Here is a 14,062-nt window from a genome sequence, read left to right on the forward strand (position 1 = left end):
TCAGGCGTAGATGGTCAACTGATCGTCACACCGCACTTTAACAACTACTAACTGTATTTTAATCAATAAAACAGTCACTTCCAACAATTAATAACATCAAAGTATAACAGAATCGAAGAGTCAACGTGAAAAATGTAATTATGGCGTGTTTACTGTGCTCGCGTTCGCGTCTTCTCGATCACTCACTCTCCCGAGCGAGCGCTAGCCTCTCGCGGCTCCGCGCGGGGTGGGGAGACCCGGCCGCGATTCCGGAACGTTCCGGAACATTCCGCCCGCCTTCGCCAGTCCCTGGGGAACAGTCTTGGTCCTTTGGCAGGAGGCTGACCTTGGTGATAGGCCTGGTGAGGGTGGTCGTGGCGGTTCGAAGCTCCACCACGCGTATCAAGCCATCGGCGCCAGGGTGCACGGCCAGGATGCGGGCGAGTGGCCACTTGCACGGCGGCTGGGGCTCCAATCTCACGAGGCACAAATCGCCTATCTTTGGTTGAGGTTGTCGAGCCCGCCATTTCGGACGGTGTTGGAGCTCGTGCAGGTACTCGGACGACCATCGATTCCAAAAGTGCTCGTACATGTGACGTAGTAAATGCCAGCGATGCGGCCGGCTCAAGGATGGATCCAACGCGGAGGGCTCCGGCACCGTGAGGGTCGGTTCGTCGATGAGAAAGTGCGCTGGAGTGAGTGCGGATGCGTCAGTGATGTCATCGTTGAGAGGGCACAGAGGTCTCGAGTTGAGGCAGGCCTCGATCTGGGCGAGCAAGGTCGTCATTTCCTCGAAGGTGAGTGCTGTTTCCCCGAGCACTCTTCGGAGGTGGAACTTCGTAGACTTCACGGCGGCTTCCCAGATGCCGCCGAAGTGAGGCGCAGCGGGGGGGGTTGAACTTCCACTCCGTACCGTCGTTGGCCAAGAGGTGGGCGATCTCCGTGCTCTGAGCACCAGCCTGTGCAAAAAGGCTACGAAGTTCCTTCTCGGCCCCGACGAAGTTTGTTCCGCAGTCGCTGGAGATGCTCGCGCAGATACCTCGTCGGGCCACAAAGCGACGGTAGACGTTCAAGAAGTCAGCGGTGGAGTACCCTGAGGCTGCTTCTAGATGGACAGCGCGGGTGGCTAGACAGACAAAAACAGCGATATAGCCTTTGTAGCTGCGAGTGCCACGTCCCTTAGAGAATCGAAGATTGATAGGGCCAGCGTAGTCGATCCCTGTATGGAGGAAGGGTCGATATCGCTGCACTTTTCGCGATGGCAAGTCACCCAAGAGCTGCATAGCGGGGGCCGCACGTTGTCGCCAGCAACGGACACACTTGAGGATGATCGACTTCACCAGCTGACGTCCGCGGACTATCCAAAAGCGCTGCCGAACGTAGGAAAGTGTCAGCTGCGTCCCTCCATGAAGCGTCTTAGCGTGCGCGTTCCGTACGACGAGCTGAGAGAGGTGCGATTCCCTTGGGAGGATGATGGGATGCATCTCGTCAGGGTGCAGCAATGAATGCCGCAGGCGTCCGCCGACCCTCAACAATCCAAAGTCGTCTAGAAACGGATTCAAACGGATTAGAGGGCTTTTAGATGACAACGATTTGGCCTGGGATAGGAATTGGATCTCGGTGGAGAAATACGAGGTTTGGACATGTTTGACCCAAAACTTGAGTGTAGACTCAAGCTGAACTGGGTCCAGGCGTGAGAGTTCTCCTGCGTTAGCTCCCGCCAACCGCTTGGAACTTGTTCGCAACTTCTGCACGAACTCGAAACATCGGGTCGTGATGCGCAGAAGCCTGGTGATACAGCTGAAGCGAAGAAGGACCTCGGACTCCGATGGTGGACGGTTGATGACCAAACAGGACGGCCCACGCCTTTCTGGGCAGTCTTTTGGTAGTGGATGATCGGTCGCGGATGTCCAAGTGGCGTCGCCGGAGCGCAGAAATGATGGCCCGGATAGCCAGAGAGTGGAGTTGGCTAACTCTCGCGGTGAGACTCCTCGAGAGGCGCAGTCAGCTGGATTCTCCTTCCCAGCAACATGATGCCAGCATGCCTGAGGAAGAGTTGTCTGGATCTCTGAAACTCGATTAGCAACATAAGTTTTCCAGACAGATGGATGTTCTCGGATCGATGACAGGGTAACGGTTGAGTCCGACCACAGATGGCAAGCGACATCATCAAGGTGGATGACGTTCTGGATCCTTTTCGTGAGCCTAACCAGGAGGAGAGCACCGGAGAGCTCCAGTTGAGGCAGGGAGACCTGCTTGAGGGGAGCAACCTTCGACTTTGAGGCCAACAGCGTGGAGTTGACGTTGCCCTGGTCGTCGATTGTCCTGACATAGAGGCAAGCAGCATAGGCACGCTCAGACGCGTCCGAGAACCCATGCAGCTCGACGCGGCGATGGTGAGTTGAGAGTCCCGCCCATCTTGGTATGGAGAAGTTCTGCAGTTGCTGGAGTGGCACGAAGAGATGGTTCCATTTGGCCAGAAGTGCAGAAGGCAGAGTTTCGTCCCAGTTGAGCCCGGTATGCCATAGGGTCTGCATGAAGATCTTGAAGCTAACGGTAATGGGCACTATCCAACCCAATGGATCGTAGAGCTGGGCGATGAGAGACAGCGCCTTTCGTTTCGTGATTACTTCAGAGGCCTGTGGTGCAGAGAAGTGAATGTGGAATTCGTCCGTTGAAGGCTGCCAAGAGATTCCCAGCATTGTGAGTGCTTCAGATTGCTGCCAGATACGTTGCTGAGATGCGGCAAGCTGATCTTCAGGGACGCTGGACAGGATCGAAGGATGGTTAGCCGTCCATTTACTGAGTGGAAAACCGCCCGCCATGAGCAGCTCCACCAATTCCACTTTGAGACAGTTGGCTTCCTCGATTGTATCCGCTCCGGCCAGGATGTCATCAACGTAGCTGTTGTTGCACAGCAGTTGCGCAGCCTGGGGGAACCGATGACCTTCGTCCAAGGCGAGCTGCCGCAGTGTTCGTATTGCTTGATATGGCGAACTGGCCAATCCATAGGTAACGGTACACAACTGGAATGTGCGAATCGGTCCTTGAGGTGAGTCCCGCCAGAGGATCCGCTGGTAACGCTGATCGTCAGGGTCGACACGGATTTGCCTGAACATTTGCTTTATGTCGGCTGAGAAGACATAACGATGAACCCGCCAGCGGAGTAAGACATCGAAGATGTCCGCTTGCAGTTTCGGACCCGTGTGGAGACAGTCATTGAGGTTGAGTCCATTGCGAAGCTTGACTGATCCATTGAACACCACCCGCAGCTTGGACGTGTCGCCGTTTGTTTTGAACACGCCGTGGTGTGGCAAGTAGAAGGTCGGTAGTGCGCGCGATGGTGGATCGTCTTCCACCGAGACCTCTCTCATGTGTCCTGTGGCAGCGTACTCGTCCATGAACTGCACGTACTTCTCGCGCAGGTGTGGTTGATCCGCAAACGATTTCTCCATCCGCTTAAGCATTGATCGAGCTGCCGGCTCCGAGTTGCCTAAGAGAGACAGATTTGATTTGAAGGGTAGCTTGAGAACATACTTCCCTTCTGAGGTACGCTTCTGGGTGGAGGCGAAGTGATTCTCGCACTCAGCTTCCTCGTTCGTAAGAGGCCGATCCGTTTGGACGGTCGCCTCCTCCTGAGTCCAGAATCGCTCCAGCAGCGGCGAGAGATCCCCGTCCACGAGGCATTGCAGGCTGGAGACGGCCGTTGACGATTGGAACGTAGACGGAGATGATAGAGGTGATCCGGTAAGGATCCATCCTAACCCGGTGGCTTGAGCGAGCGTGTCTTCATCGGAACTCTTGCGTAGCCCTTCCTCGATGATGCGTGGAAACACGTCCGCGCCAAGAATCATCTCGATGGAATCGAGTGAATCGAGGTGTGGATCAGCCAGACGTATTCCCTCGGTGAAGGTGAGACACGACTTGATCCGTTGCGGAGGCGGCAGATAGTTGGTGAGGCGTGGCAAGATGAGAGCTTTGATTCTCCAACTTCTGCCGCTTTCGAAGTGTGGCGAGATGGTCGCATGAGTTGCCGATCTGGCCGTGTGGCACAGGGCAGCACCCACGCCAGACACTAGCACAGAGACGGATTGACGAGGGAGCCGCAATCGTTGCGCCAGGCACTCCGTGATGAACGACGCTTCCGAGCAGGGATCGATGAGCGCTCGCACCGATGCGCTTCTGTTGTTGTCCGAAGACAAGATTAGCCTAGCCGTGGCTAATAAGATGGACCGAGACTGAGCGACATCGGTCTTGGTTGCGTGTGATGCCACTTCCCGAGAAGAACGCTCGTTCGGTGGGTGAGTCGATGACTTCGGCGCTGCAATGGACTGCTGTGACGGTTGATCCCGATGGATGAGGGTGTGATGACGTCCGTGACAGATGAAGCAGCTCTTTTTGGATTGGCACTCTGCTAAGCGATGTGGACCAAGGCTGAGTTGCTTCTCTGAAACGAAGTTGCAACGATCATCGACAGAACGACTTCGGAATTTGTCGCACGCGGCCACAAAATGAGCTGCTTGGCAAAATGAGCAACCGGGACGAGAAGATGTTTTGGAATGAGAGGCCGTGTGCACATTGACCTTGCGCGGATTAGAGGAGGTCTTCTTGTCACCCCTGGCGACTGTCCGCGACGGGGCAGGCTCATCAGGTGGTGGTGCCCCCTTGGGCTCGGCTCGCTCCAACCCCTGGATTCGTGACACCAAGAAGTCATCGAGCTGCGGCCAATTTAACAGTTCGGTGCTTTTGCCCAGTGACAGCTCCCAATCCCGTCGAGTGACCGGGTCGCAGCGTTGGATCGTCAGGTGCACCAGGAAATCGTCTACGGAGGAGGCAGGTCGGCCGAGACTCAGAAGCGTTTCAACAGTCTCAGTGGCACCGTCCCGGAGTCGCTTCAAGCCCTGAGGAGACTCGAAAGCCAGCGGCTGCAGCTGTAAAAACGCGTCAATGCACTGCTTCAATAAATTGCGTTTATTATCGTAGTAAGATTTGAGTGTTTTCCATGCGCGCTCGTAGCTGGCATCCGTAATTGGAATATTCTTGATTAGGTTCGCAGCTTCTCCTTCCAATGACGCCTTGAGGTAGTGCAACTTCTCGACGTTTTCGAGATCTGGATCGTTGCCGACAAGCGACGTGAAATAATCCCTGAAGGAAGTCCATTCGGAGTATTTCCCAGCAAGCGGCGTTATCTCAATAGGAGCCAATTTTCTTCGACGACTCTTGGGTTCGGATGACCGACTAGCGCTTGGTTTGGGGGCAGGCGCAGGTTCAAGGTCGTGTAACGCGTCGAGAAATTTGCCTCGTTCGTCATAAAAAGCGATAGTTGCCTCACCCATGAAGTCTGCTTCGAAGTACTTGATGCCGGCTGTCTTGTCGGTTTGTAACCTCAAGATGGACTCATGACGAGCTTCGATGATACTCCACTTTTTCTCGAGCCCGGCCAGATGAGATTCGATGGCCCCTTTCGATGACTGTCCTCCCTTCTTCTTGAGGTTGATGAACGCACGCGTTAGAAGATCCTGATCCCTGACTTGCTTAGCGATGAGATCTTCCATTATGAACGAAACCGCGACGCGTTGTTGATCGAGATTTCCGACGAAGAAGGCTGGTACAGCGAGAGATGTAAAGCGAACAGAAAATTCGCGGCTCGAACGAAACGAACGAGAGTGAGAGAAATAGAGCGTTTACCGTTGACGCGCACGTTGGATCGGCGCTGCGAGAGCGAGAGAGAAGGTAACGTCAACAACTGATTCGCGATATACACGTGAGCGACGAGAGTGAACGAGAGAAAGAGAGAGTGTGTCGCGTACGGGCGCGCCGGACACGAGACACGAGTGCGAGAGAGAGAGGTCAGCTTCACTCGCTGGTTCGCAATTTGAACGCGACCTCAGAACGACAACATGGAACGTTGGGCCGATCACACACGCACAGACACACGCGAACTGGCAGACAAAGAGCCGTTGCGGATTTGAACGATCGACGACCGTTGAAAAGAAAACGTTTGGCGAGTTTTCTGCGAGAAACGATCACTGATAATCCCAATTCACAAGGCGTTGGACTTGCAGCTTCCGTACGATGCGGCTACAACTGCAGATTGGAGATGCAGATGCTTTAACGTCGCGAGATCGCACTTGATTCGTAGAGCACGCGGCGCCTGATATCCGGCTCGAAGGACCAGCAATGTTCAGAGAAGATGTGTTAATGGATGGGACTCAGGCGTAGATGGGAAATTGATCGTTCCACTGATCTTCAGTAACACCGAACTATATTTTAAATAACAATGTTCACTTTCAACAAATAACAGTAACGTGATGTAACAGAATTAATAACGGTCGAGAAGAGAAAAATGCAAATGGCGCGTATACTGTGTTCGCGTTCATGTCCTTTCGATCACTCACTCTCCCGAGCGAGCGCTAGCCTCTCGCGGCTCCGCGCGCGGGGTGGGGAGACCCGGCCGCGATTCCGGAACGTTCCGGAACACTAAGGGTTGTTCGCAAAAATATGGTTTAGATTTTAATCACACTTTTTCTCCTGTTGTCAGGTACTCTACTATAAGATTACTAATATCTCTAGCAGTACAAACAGGAATGCAAATTGACCATTTAGATGTGAAAACTGCTTTTCTCAATGGAGAACTTGAAGAAGATATTTATATGGATCAACCAGAAGGCTACGTCAGTAATGAAAACGAGGTCTGTCGATTGAAACGAGCTGTATATGGACTCAAACAGGCATAAAAAGTCTGGTATGACAAAGTTCATTCAGTCTTCACCAAACTAGGATTCAAGCGTTGCGCGACTGAAATATGCGTTTATCATAAAGGAATAGCAGATTCAAAAATTATTGTAGCGATTTACGTTGATGATATGTTCTTGTTCAGTAAAAGCTCTCGAGAAAGTAAAATTCTAAAAAGACAATTAAGTTCAGAGTTTGATATTAAAGATCTAGGAAAAGCAAAATCCATTTTAGGAATGAGATTAACTTATGATAAAAATAACGCTTATTTAGATCAAAAATCATATATCGAGGAACTATTGTATAAATTTAATCTAAACAATTGTATAGCTGCAGACACTCCCTAAGCTGCAGGAAACAAATTAGAAAATGAACTAGCAGTCAGTGCACACCCATATCAGGAGCTCATTGGTTGTCTTAATTTTTTGGCAAATTGCACTAGGCCAGACATAGCTCACACCATAAGTTATCTTAGTAGATTTAATAATACTCACGGGGAACAGCATTGGACTGCAGCAAAGAGAGTATTGCGATATTTAAAACGCACTATCGATTACAAACTTAGTTATCGAAAAACGAACTTAGAAATTACAAGTTACGTTGATACTGATTTTGCAAGCGATGCGATAGATAGAAAATCCTATACGGGATTTGTATTCATGTTAGGAAATGGTGCGATCTCGTGGTTGAGTAAAAAGCAATCTAATGTAGCTATCTCTAGTAGCGAAGCCGAATATGTAGCTGTTTCAAAAGCATGTAGAGAAGCGAGATTTTTAAAGAGCTTTATACATGAAATCACTGATCAAAACTTATGTATAAGGTTGTTTAACGATAATCAGTCAGCATTAACTTGGGCGACAGAACGAATGCCTTATAATAGAACAAAACACATTGATATAAAATGTCATTTTGTACGCGAAGCCGTAAAATCTTCGATTGTAAAATTAGACTATCTATGTTCGAAGCAAATGATTGCTGATATACTTACTAAGCCGTTACAAATCAGCAAACATGTTTCATTTGCTAAATCATTAGGATTAATTTCGAATCCAACAGTGTAGCGATTAAGAGGGAATGTAGAAATCTACCATATCGACATAATCGCGACATCTGTTGATTACTTTGTTTATGCTCGTATCACTCTATTGCGTATTTACACATTGTAACCTTTTATAGTTCTTCTCTGGCAAGCTGCCACACTGTATAGACGTGTTCTGTGTTCTTCTCTACTCTCACAAACTGGAAATATACAATTCTAATAAATCCATACGCTTTGGTATGATATACACCACTGCACCAAATTTAACAGATTTTAGCTTATCCTTCGCACAGTGATCCATTCCTGTTGGATACGGATGCTTCGAATGTCGGTATAGGGGCGGTTTTACTGCAGGTTCAGGATGGTGAAGAGAGAGTGGTTGCTTATTTTAATAAATCTCTAAACAAATCAGAAAAAAACTATTGCATTACCCGAAGGGAGTTGTTGGCGATAATTAAAGCTATAGAGCATTTTCATCATTACTTGTATGGAAGGAAATTTACAGTACGTACAGATCATGCGGCGTTATCGTGGTTACTTTCGTTTAAAAACCCTGAGGGTCAGATAGCCAGATGGTTAGAAAGACTTCAACAATACGATTTCACGATTTGTTATCGGAGTGGTAAATTACATTCCAATGCTGATGCGTTATCTAGAAGACCTTGTTGGACAGATAATTGTAGGCGTTGTTTAAATGCGGAAAGTAGGGACGAACTTTGTCAGGAGGTTGAAGAAATTCCAATCCTTCGTACTCAGTGTTCTTTGTTTGAAACGCAGGATTGGGAGAGTTCTCAGAGGAATGATCCACACTTAGAATTGGTTTTTAAAAGTAAACTGTTGGGAAAAAAGCCTCCTAAAGAAGTTTTGACGGCTACGTCACCGGAGGTTAAATTTTATTTCTCATTGTGGGAATCTTTAGAGATTCGAGATGGTCTTTTATTCAAAAAGTGGGAATCTGCGGAGGGAAAAAAGATAGTTTGGCAATTAGTGGTACCGAGAGAAAAGAAAGATGCAGTTCTTCGTGAGGCTCATGATTCGACTGCTGGGGGACATTTCGGCATCAATAAAACAGTTTCTCGGATCAGGGAACGTTTTTATTGAGTTAATTGTATTAAGGATGTAGAAAAATGGTGTAATCGTTGTGAGGTTTGTATCTCCAGGAAAGGCACGGCTAATCGTGGCAAGGGATTGTTGCAAATTTACAATGTAGGTTCTCCTTTCGAGAGAATAGCTTTAGACATCTTAGGTCCTTTACCAAAATCATTTTCTGGAAACCGTTTTATGTTAGTTGTGGCAGATTACTTCACTAGATGGCCAGAAGTAATACCTTTACCAAATTTTCAGGCTAAAACCGTAGCTAATGCGTTAATTAAGGATATTGTAAGTCGTCACGGAGTTCCTCAAGAAATTCATTCTGATCAAGGCCGAACTTTTGAATCAAATATTTTTAAAGAACTAATGATTTTGTTGGGCACTAAGAAAACTAGAACGACTCCTCTACATCCACAATCGGATGGTCTTGTAGAAAGGTTAAATAGGACATTTCTTCAATATCTTTCAATGTTTGTGTCTAAGCATCAAAGGGATTGGGACGAGTTAGTCCCTCTTTTTCTTCTTGCGTATAGGTCTGCTCAGCATGAAAGTTTAAAATTAAGTCCATCAATGATGTTATACGGTCGAGAAATTTGTTTGCCATTGGATTTGTTGCGCGGAAGTCTTCCAATTAAGAATGTTTTGTATTGTGATTTCAATTTAGATTTGAGAGATAAAATGGATACTATTCACAAATTCGTTAGAAAGCAACAAGAAATTTCTTCGTTTAAAATGAAACAGCAATATGATTCTAAAGTAGTGGAGAAATCTTTTCGGGAAGGGGATTTGGTATGGTTATATCAGCCTCTCAGAGTAAAAGGGAAGTGCCCTAAACTTCAATGTCATTGGGATGGACCGTATGTTATTAACACAAAATTGAGTGATGTTGTCTATAGGATTAAGAAGAATAAACAGAAATTTAAAGTAGTGCATGTTAATAGACTTGCAAAGTTCAATGATAAGTAGTAGTAGTAGAAATTATTATAAAAAAATCAATAATAAGCCTTAGTTTTCGAAGATGCTAACGTTATTCCTGGTTTGCTAGGAATCGCTGGTCTACTAATTTACAGGAGTTCAAGAAAAGAAAAGGAAAAGCAAGTTGTGGAGGGAGAAATTGAAGACCGCATACATTAGAATTATAATATTGTTGTTATTTTGAAGTTACTAATTGTTTATTGATATTGTTGTATTTCGGCCGCTAACCACTCCAGGTTTTTAAGCCGTGGTTTTCCCTGGAGCGTTGGGCAAATGCCGGGTTAATTGGTGATTTTGGAGGGTCCACGGTGTTTGTTTCATTATTTTTGCTCCTACAAAATCACAGGTCATTTTTTTTTTTAATAAAGTTCGTTTTTTTCGGAGGAGGGGGGGAAGTGTTACGGGTCTACCGGCATACTAATGTTACGCGTCTGTCGGTATACCCGTTGTATAGAATTGTTGGAAGATTCAGGTTGGTTACAGCGTCGTTAGGAAAACGACGCTGGAACGAAAGAGTCGAAAGACAAACACGAGAGAGAGCGGACGTTGGAGACGTCAAAGGCGATAAAAGCGATTTAGCCAGAGATAAGTTGCCTTCCTCCGAAAAGTAGCGTATTACGGTTATTGAAAGTGTGTTCATTTATTTAGCGAAATAGAGACTTCGTTACAATATGTATAAAATTGTGGGCTTGATTGGTTTGCCCTCACGTATGAATTTCGTCGTTCGTGTCGACGATTCCACGTGTCGTAGACTAAATGAAATCCACTATTTAATATAAAACAATTTATTCAACACTTGGTTCACACCAGGCTTATGCACGTGCTTCCATGTTGAGAGCCAGAACAAGCAAAAAGACGAATCGCTCGTCGTGCGGATGCACGGCTAAAAAACATTTGAAAATCGCGGCGGCGGTGACCGACCACCAACGAAGGTGTCCGAAGCGATCACCGATTCGCGATCGACGAGCTATGACTCTATGACTATTGTACACCGCCCACCTTGAAAGGCTGTGCTTTCAACAATCAAAAGTGTAAACATGCAACGGTGCTACGCTGTTCGGATGCTATGTATCTAAGCGCAAACTGTACAAAATTCTTATAACTACTTATGCTAGAACATGAATTCTACGTATGATTACATGACTGTGCACAACGAGGCGCACCCTTAGGTTTCTATCGGTAATATAGCCAATTTGGCTAACGGACGTGTTATTATTCCCTTCAATGTCTATATTGATGCAGCACGAACAGCGTCATCCGGACCCGGATGGATTTCCTGAACTCGGCCCATGATCCATTGCAAAGGCGCTAGTCCTTGCTGCTTGACTAAAACCAGCTGCCCCAATTGCAGCTGACTACCCTTATTTGTTCGCCACTTCGATTTTTCCTGTAACTGCGATAAGTATTCGCGACTCCAGCGCGACCAAAAATGTTGACACAATTGCTCAACTCGTTGCCATCTCGATAGTCTATTTTCGTTGAGACCCGATAGGTCTTCGCGCGGAAAACTGTTTAACTCTTCGCCAATCAAAAAGTGCCCAGGTGTCAAACAAGCCATATCATTAGGATCCTCCGATAGAGGCGTTATGGGTCTCGAATTCAAAATTGCCTCGATCTCACAAAAAAGCGTCTGTACTTCCTCATACGTCAAATGCGCATTTCCCATTACACGGTGCATATGGAATTTAGCCGATTTTACGGCGGCCTCCCAAAGTCCGCCGAAATGCGGCGCATTGGGAGGGATAAAATGCCAGGAAATCTGAGATTCCTGCAAAAGGTCTCGAATAATTGATTTAATATTGGTGCGTGCCAAGAACTCGTGTAGTTCTTTTAACTCGCGGGCAGCACCAGTAAATGCGGTGCCATTATCAGAATGCAATGAAATTATTTTGCCTCTGCGAGATATGAATCTCTTTAATGCTCCAATGAACGAGTCTGTTGTTAGGTCTCCGACAATTTCGATATGCACCGCCTTTGTCGCAAAACAAACAAATATTGCTATGTATGCCTTCACATTTCAGGCGTTACGTCTTTTGCCTTCGCGAATTATGATCGGACCGGCGTAGTCTACACCACAGTGCGTAAACGGGCGAGAAGGGGTGATTCGTGGCGCCGGTAGTGAACTCATTATAGCTTCTGATTGTTCCGGATTGTTCTTAAAGCATGTAATGCATTCACGAACAATTTTGCGAGTCGTAGATCTTAGTGATAACGGCCAGAATCGCTGGCGTACAGCCGCGATTGTGCCCTGCACTCCGGCATGCAGATTACGTCTATGTTCACGTTCGATGATGAAATTAGTAAGTCGGTGACTCTTTGGTAAAAGAATAGGATATCGCGTTGAGTACGCTAGTGTCGAATTTTTCAATCTACCTCCCACGCGAATCAGTCCGTCTGTGTCGAGGAAAGGAGACAGGGATAATAGATTACTCGATCGCTCAAGTGGTTTTTTATCGGCTAGCAATTTGATTTCTGCCGCGTATGTTTCACCCTGGACGAACTTGCACAGCGCGAGCACGGCCAACGCGGTCTCCCCACCCCCCAAAGGCTCCGCGACTCCAGCAGCGAGCCTTTGACGCTTGCAAAACTTTAAACAGTGGCCGATGATTCGGCATATTTTTTGTAAGCTTGAAACCGAATCAAGCAATCTGCGAACGGTCGAGTTTTCCTCAATTGCAACATGCACTAGAGCACGTTTAAGCTGCTCCGGCATCTCGACGCTGTCAAACTCGACCTTGAATTCAGGCCAGGACGTCTCATCGCCCTGAAGAAAATCAGGGTCGTGCCACCAGATTCGGGAATCCAGTAGCACCGCCGGCTCGACTCCGCGCGATAAAATGTCAGCGGGATTATCTCGCGTCGATACGTGTCGCCAATCGGCAGCGCTGGTCAAACGTTGGATCTCCCCGATTCTGTTTGCCACGAATACCGACCATTTTCGTGAACAAGACGAGATCCAGTGCAAAACTATTGTAGCGTCGGACCAAAAAAATTTCTGCATGTGCTCAAGATCAATTGACTTTCGAACCTTGTCGAAGAGCTGCGCAAGCAAAACGGCCGCGCAAAGCTCAAGTCGGGGAAGTGAAACCGTCTTCAATGGAGCAACGCGGGATTTTGAACACAGCAATTCGACTCGATAATCGCCGTCGGCACCCCTCGACCGAATATAAATACACGCTCCGTACGCGGTGTTGTGCCGCAGCCGGTTACTGAGAACCTTTTTTCTTTATTTTCACAATTACAGAGAGTAATAATATATTGACATAGTTGCACGCGTACTCATTCTGCCCGCGTGGGGCGGTGTCCGGAGTTTTTATGTTGTATCTCTTGCTGACTAAGCATTGGCAGGTCGATTGCCTCGCTTTAGCAATTCGCTGAGGCAATCTTATGAAGGTTGTTGCCTTGGCCAAATGCTTAGTTGCAACTTCCGGACACCACATTCCTACCCCCTTGGGGAGAGTGCTCTTACATTTTTCCATGAAATATGTAGAGCACGACATGATACAGTAACGGGTAAGTTTAAATAGCTTATAAACAATAGTAACGTATACTTATATTATACTTATATAATAATAACGTATACATAGATATTTTATGGTTTTATGGGATTACGTGGTTCGGTTTTGGTTTATTTGCGGTTTGTCCTGTCATTTCGATTGGTTGGCTATAAATTTGCTGATTTTTTCGCTTACATTTCAATCGTGAAGCATACTTGTAGTAACCTAATACAATTAAAACGAGTATAATTATTCCGCTTATGGAAAAGGATGATATAAGGCTGTATTGAATTTCTACCGGTATTACATTATTCTTACAATCTAGGTCGGTACTTAATTCTATTAAACTTCTGCTTATCGCTTGTAATTCTTCTGGATTCTTAATTATTTTTCGAAGTTTACATTGTTCCATGTATTTTAAATGCGTGACATTAATGCTCTTCACTAAGTTCGGTACAGTTAAATTATGCATAGGTAAATAATTCAAGTATTTTTCCGACCTATAATTCCTACTTGTTTCTATTGTAAACTCGGTTGTCGAAATTGTACATTTTTCCTTGATCATTATTAGTCCAGAATCTTGTATTAATGTGTTCTGAGTGGGGTACTGATCGCAAGATATCACTAATTGTATTGGTATTGGCGTAACATAGATCCACGTCCCTGGTTGATTTAATTCGATCAAAATGGTTTGGTTGAGGTTTATAAATCTAAGGTTACAGTTGTTAGGTTGCTGTACTAGTTT

General features: G+C 46.7%; 2 protein-coding genes across 2 annotated transcripts; both read right to left on the reverse strand.

Moving 5' to 3' along the window:
• LOC143216923 (uncharacterized) lies at positions 1–5,534 on the reverse strand. Its single transcript, XM_076440505.1, has 3 exons — positions 893–5,534; positions 187–783; positions 1–77 (listed from the first exon to the last, which is right to left on the reverse strand). Exons 1-3 carry the CDS (start codon positions 5,532–5,534, stop codon positions 1–3), a joined length of 5,316 nt encoding a protein of 1,771 aa, XP_076296620.1.
• A 5,514-nt stretch (positions 5,535–11,048) lies between these two features.
• Positions 11,049–13,260, reverse strand: LOC143216924 (uncharacterized). The gene is made up of 3 exons (XM_076440507.1): positions 13,063–13,260; positions 12,054–12,584; positions 11,049–11,792 (listed from the first exon to the last, which is right to left on the reverse strand). Exons 1-3 carry the CDS (start codon positions 13,258–13,260, stop codon positions 11,049–11,051), a joined length of 1,473 nt encoding a protein of 490 aa, XP_076296622.1.
• Positions 13,261–14,062: the final 802 nt, after the last annotated feature.

Source organism: Lasioglossum baleicum, chromosome 16 (assembly GCF_051020765.1).
Source record: "Lasioglossum baleicum chromosome 16, iyLasBale1, whole genome shotgun sequence".
Classification (NCBI taxonomy): Eukaryota; Metazoa; Arthropoda; class Insecta; order Hymenoptera; family Halictidae; genus Lasioglossum; species Lasioglossum baleicum.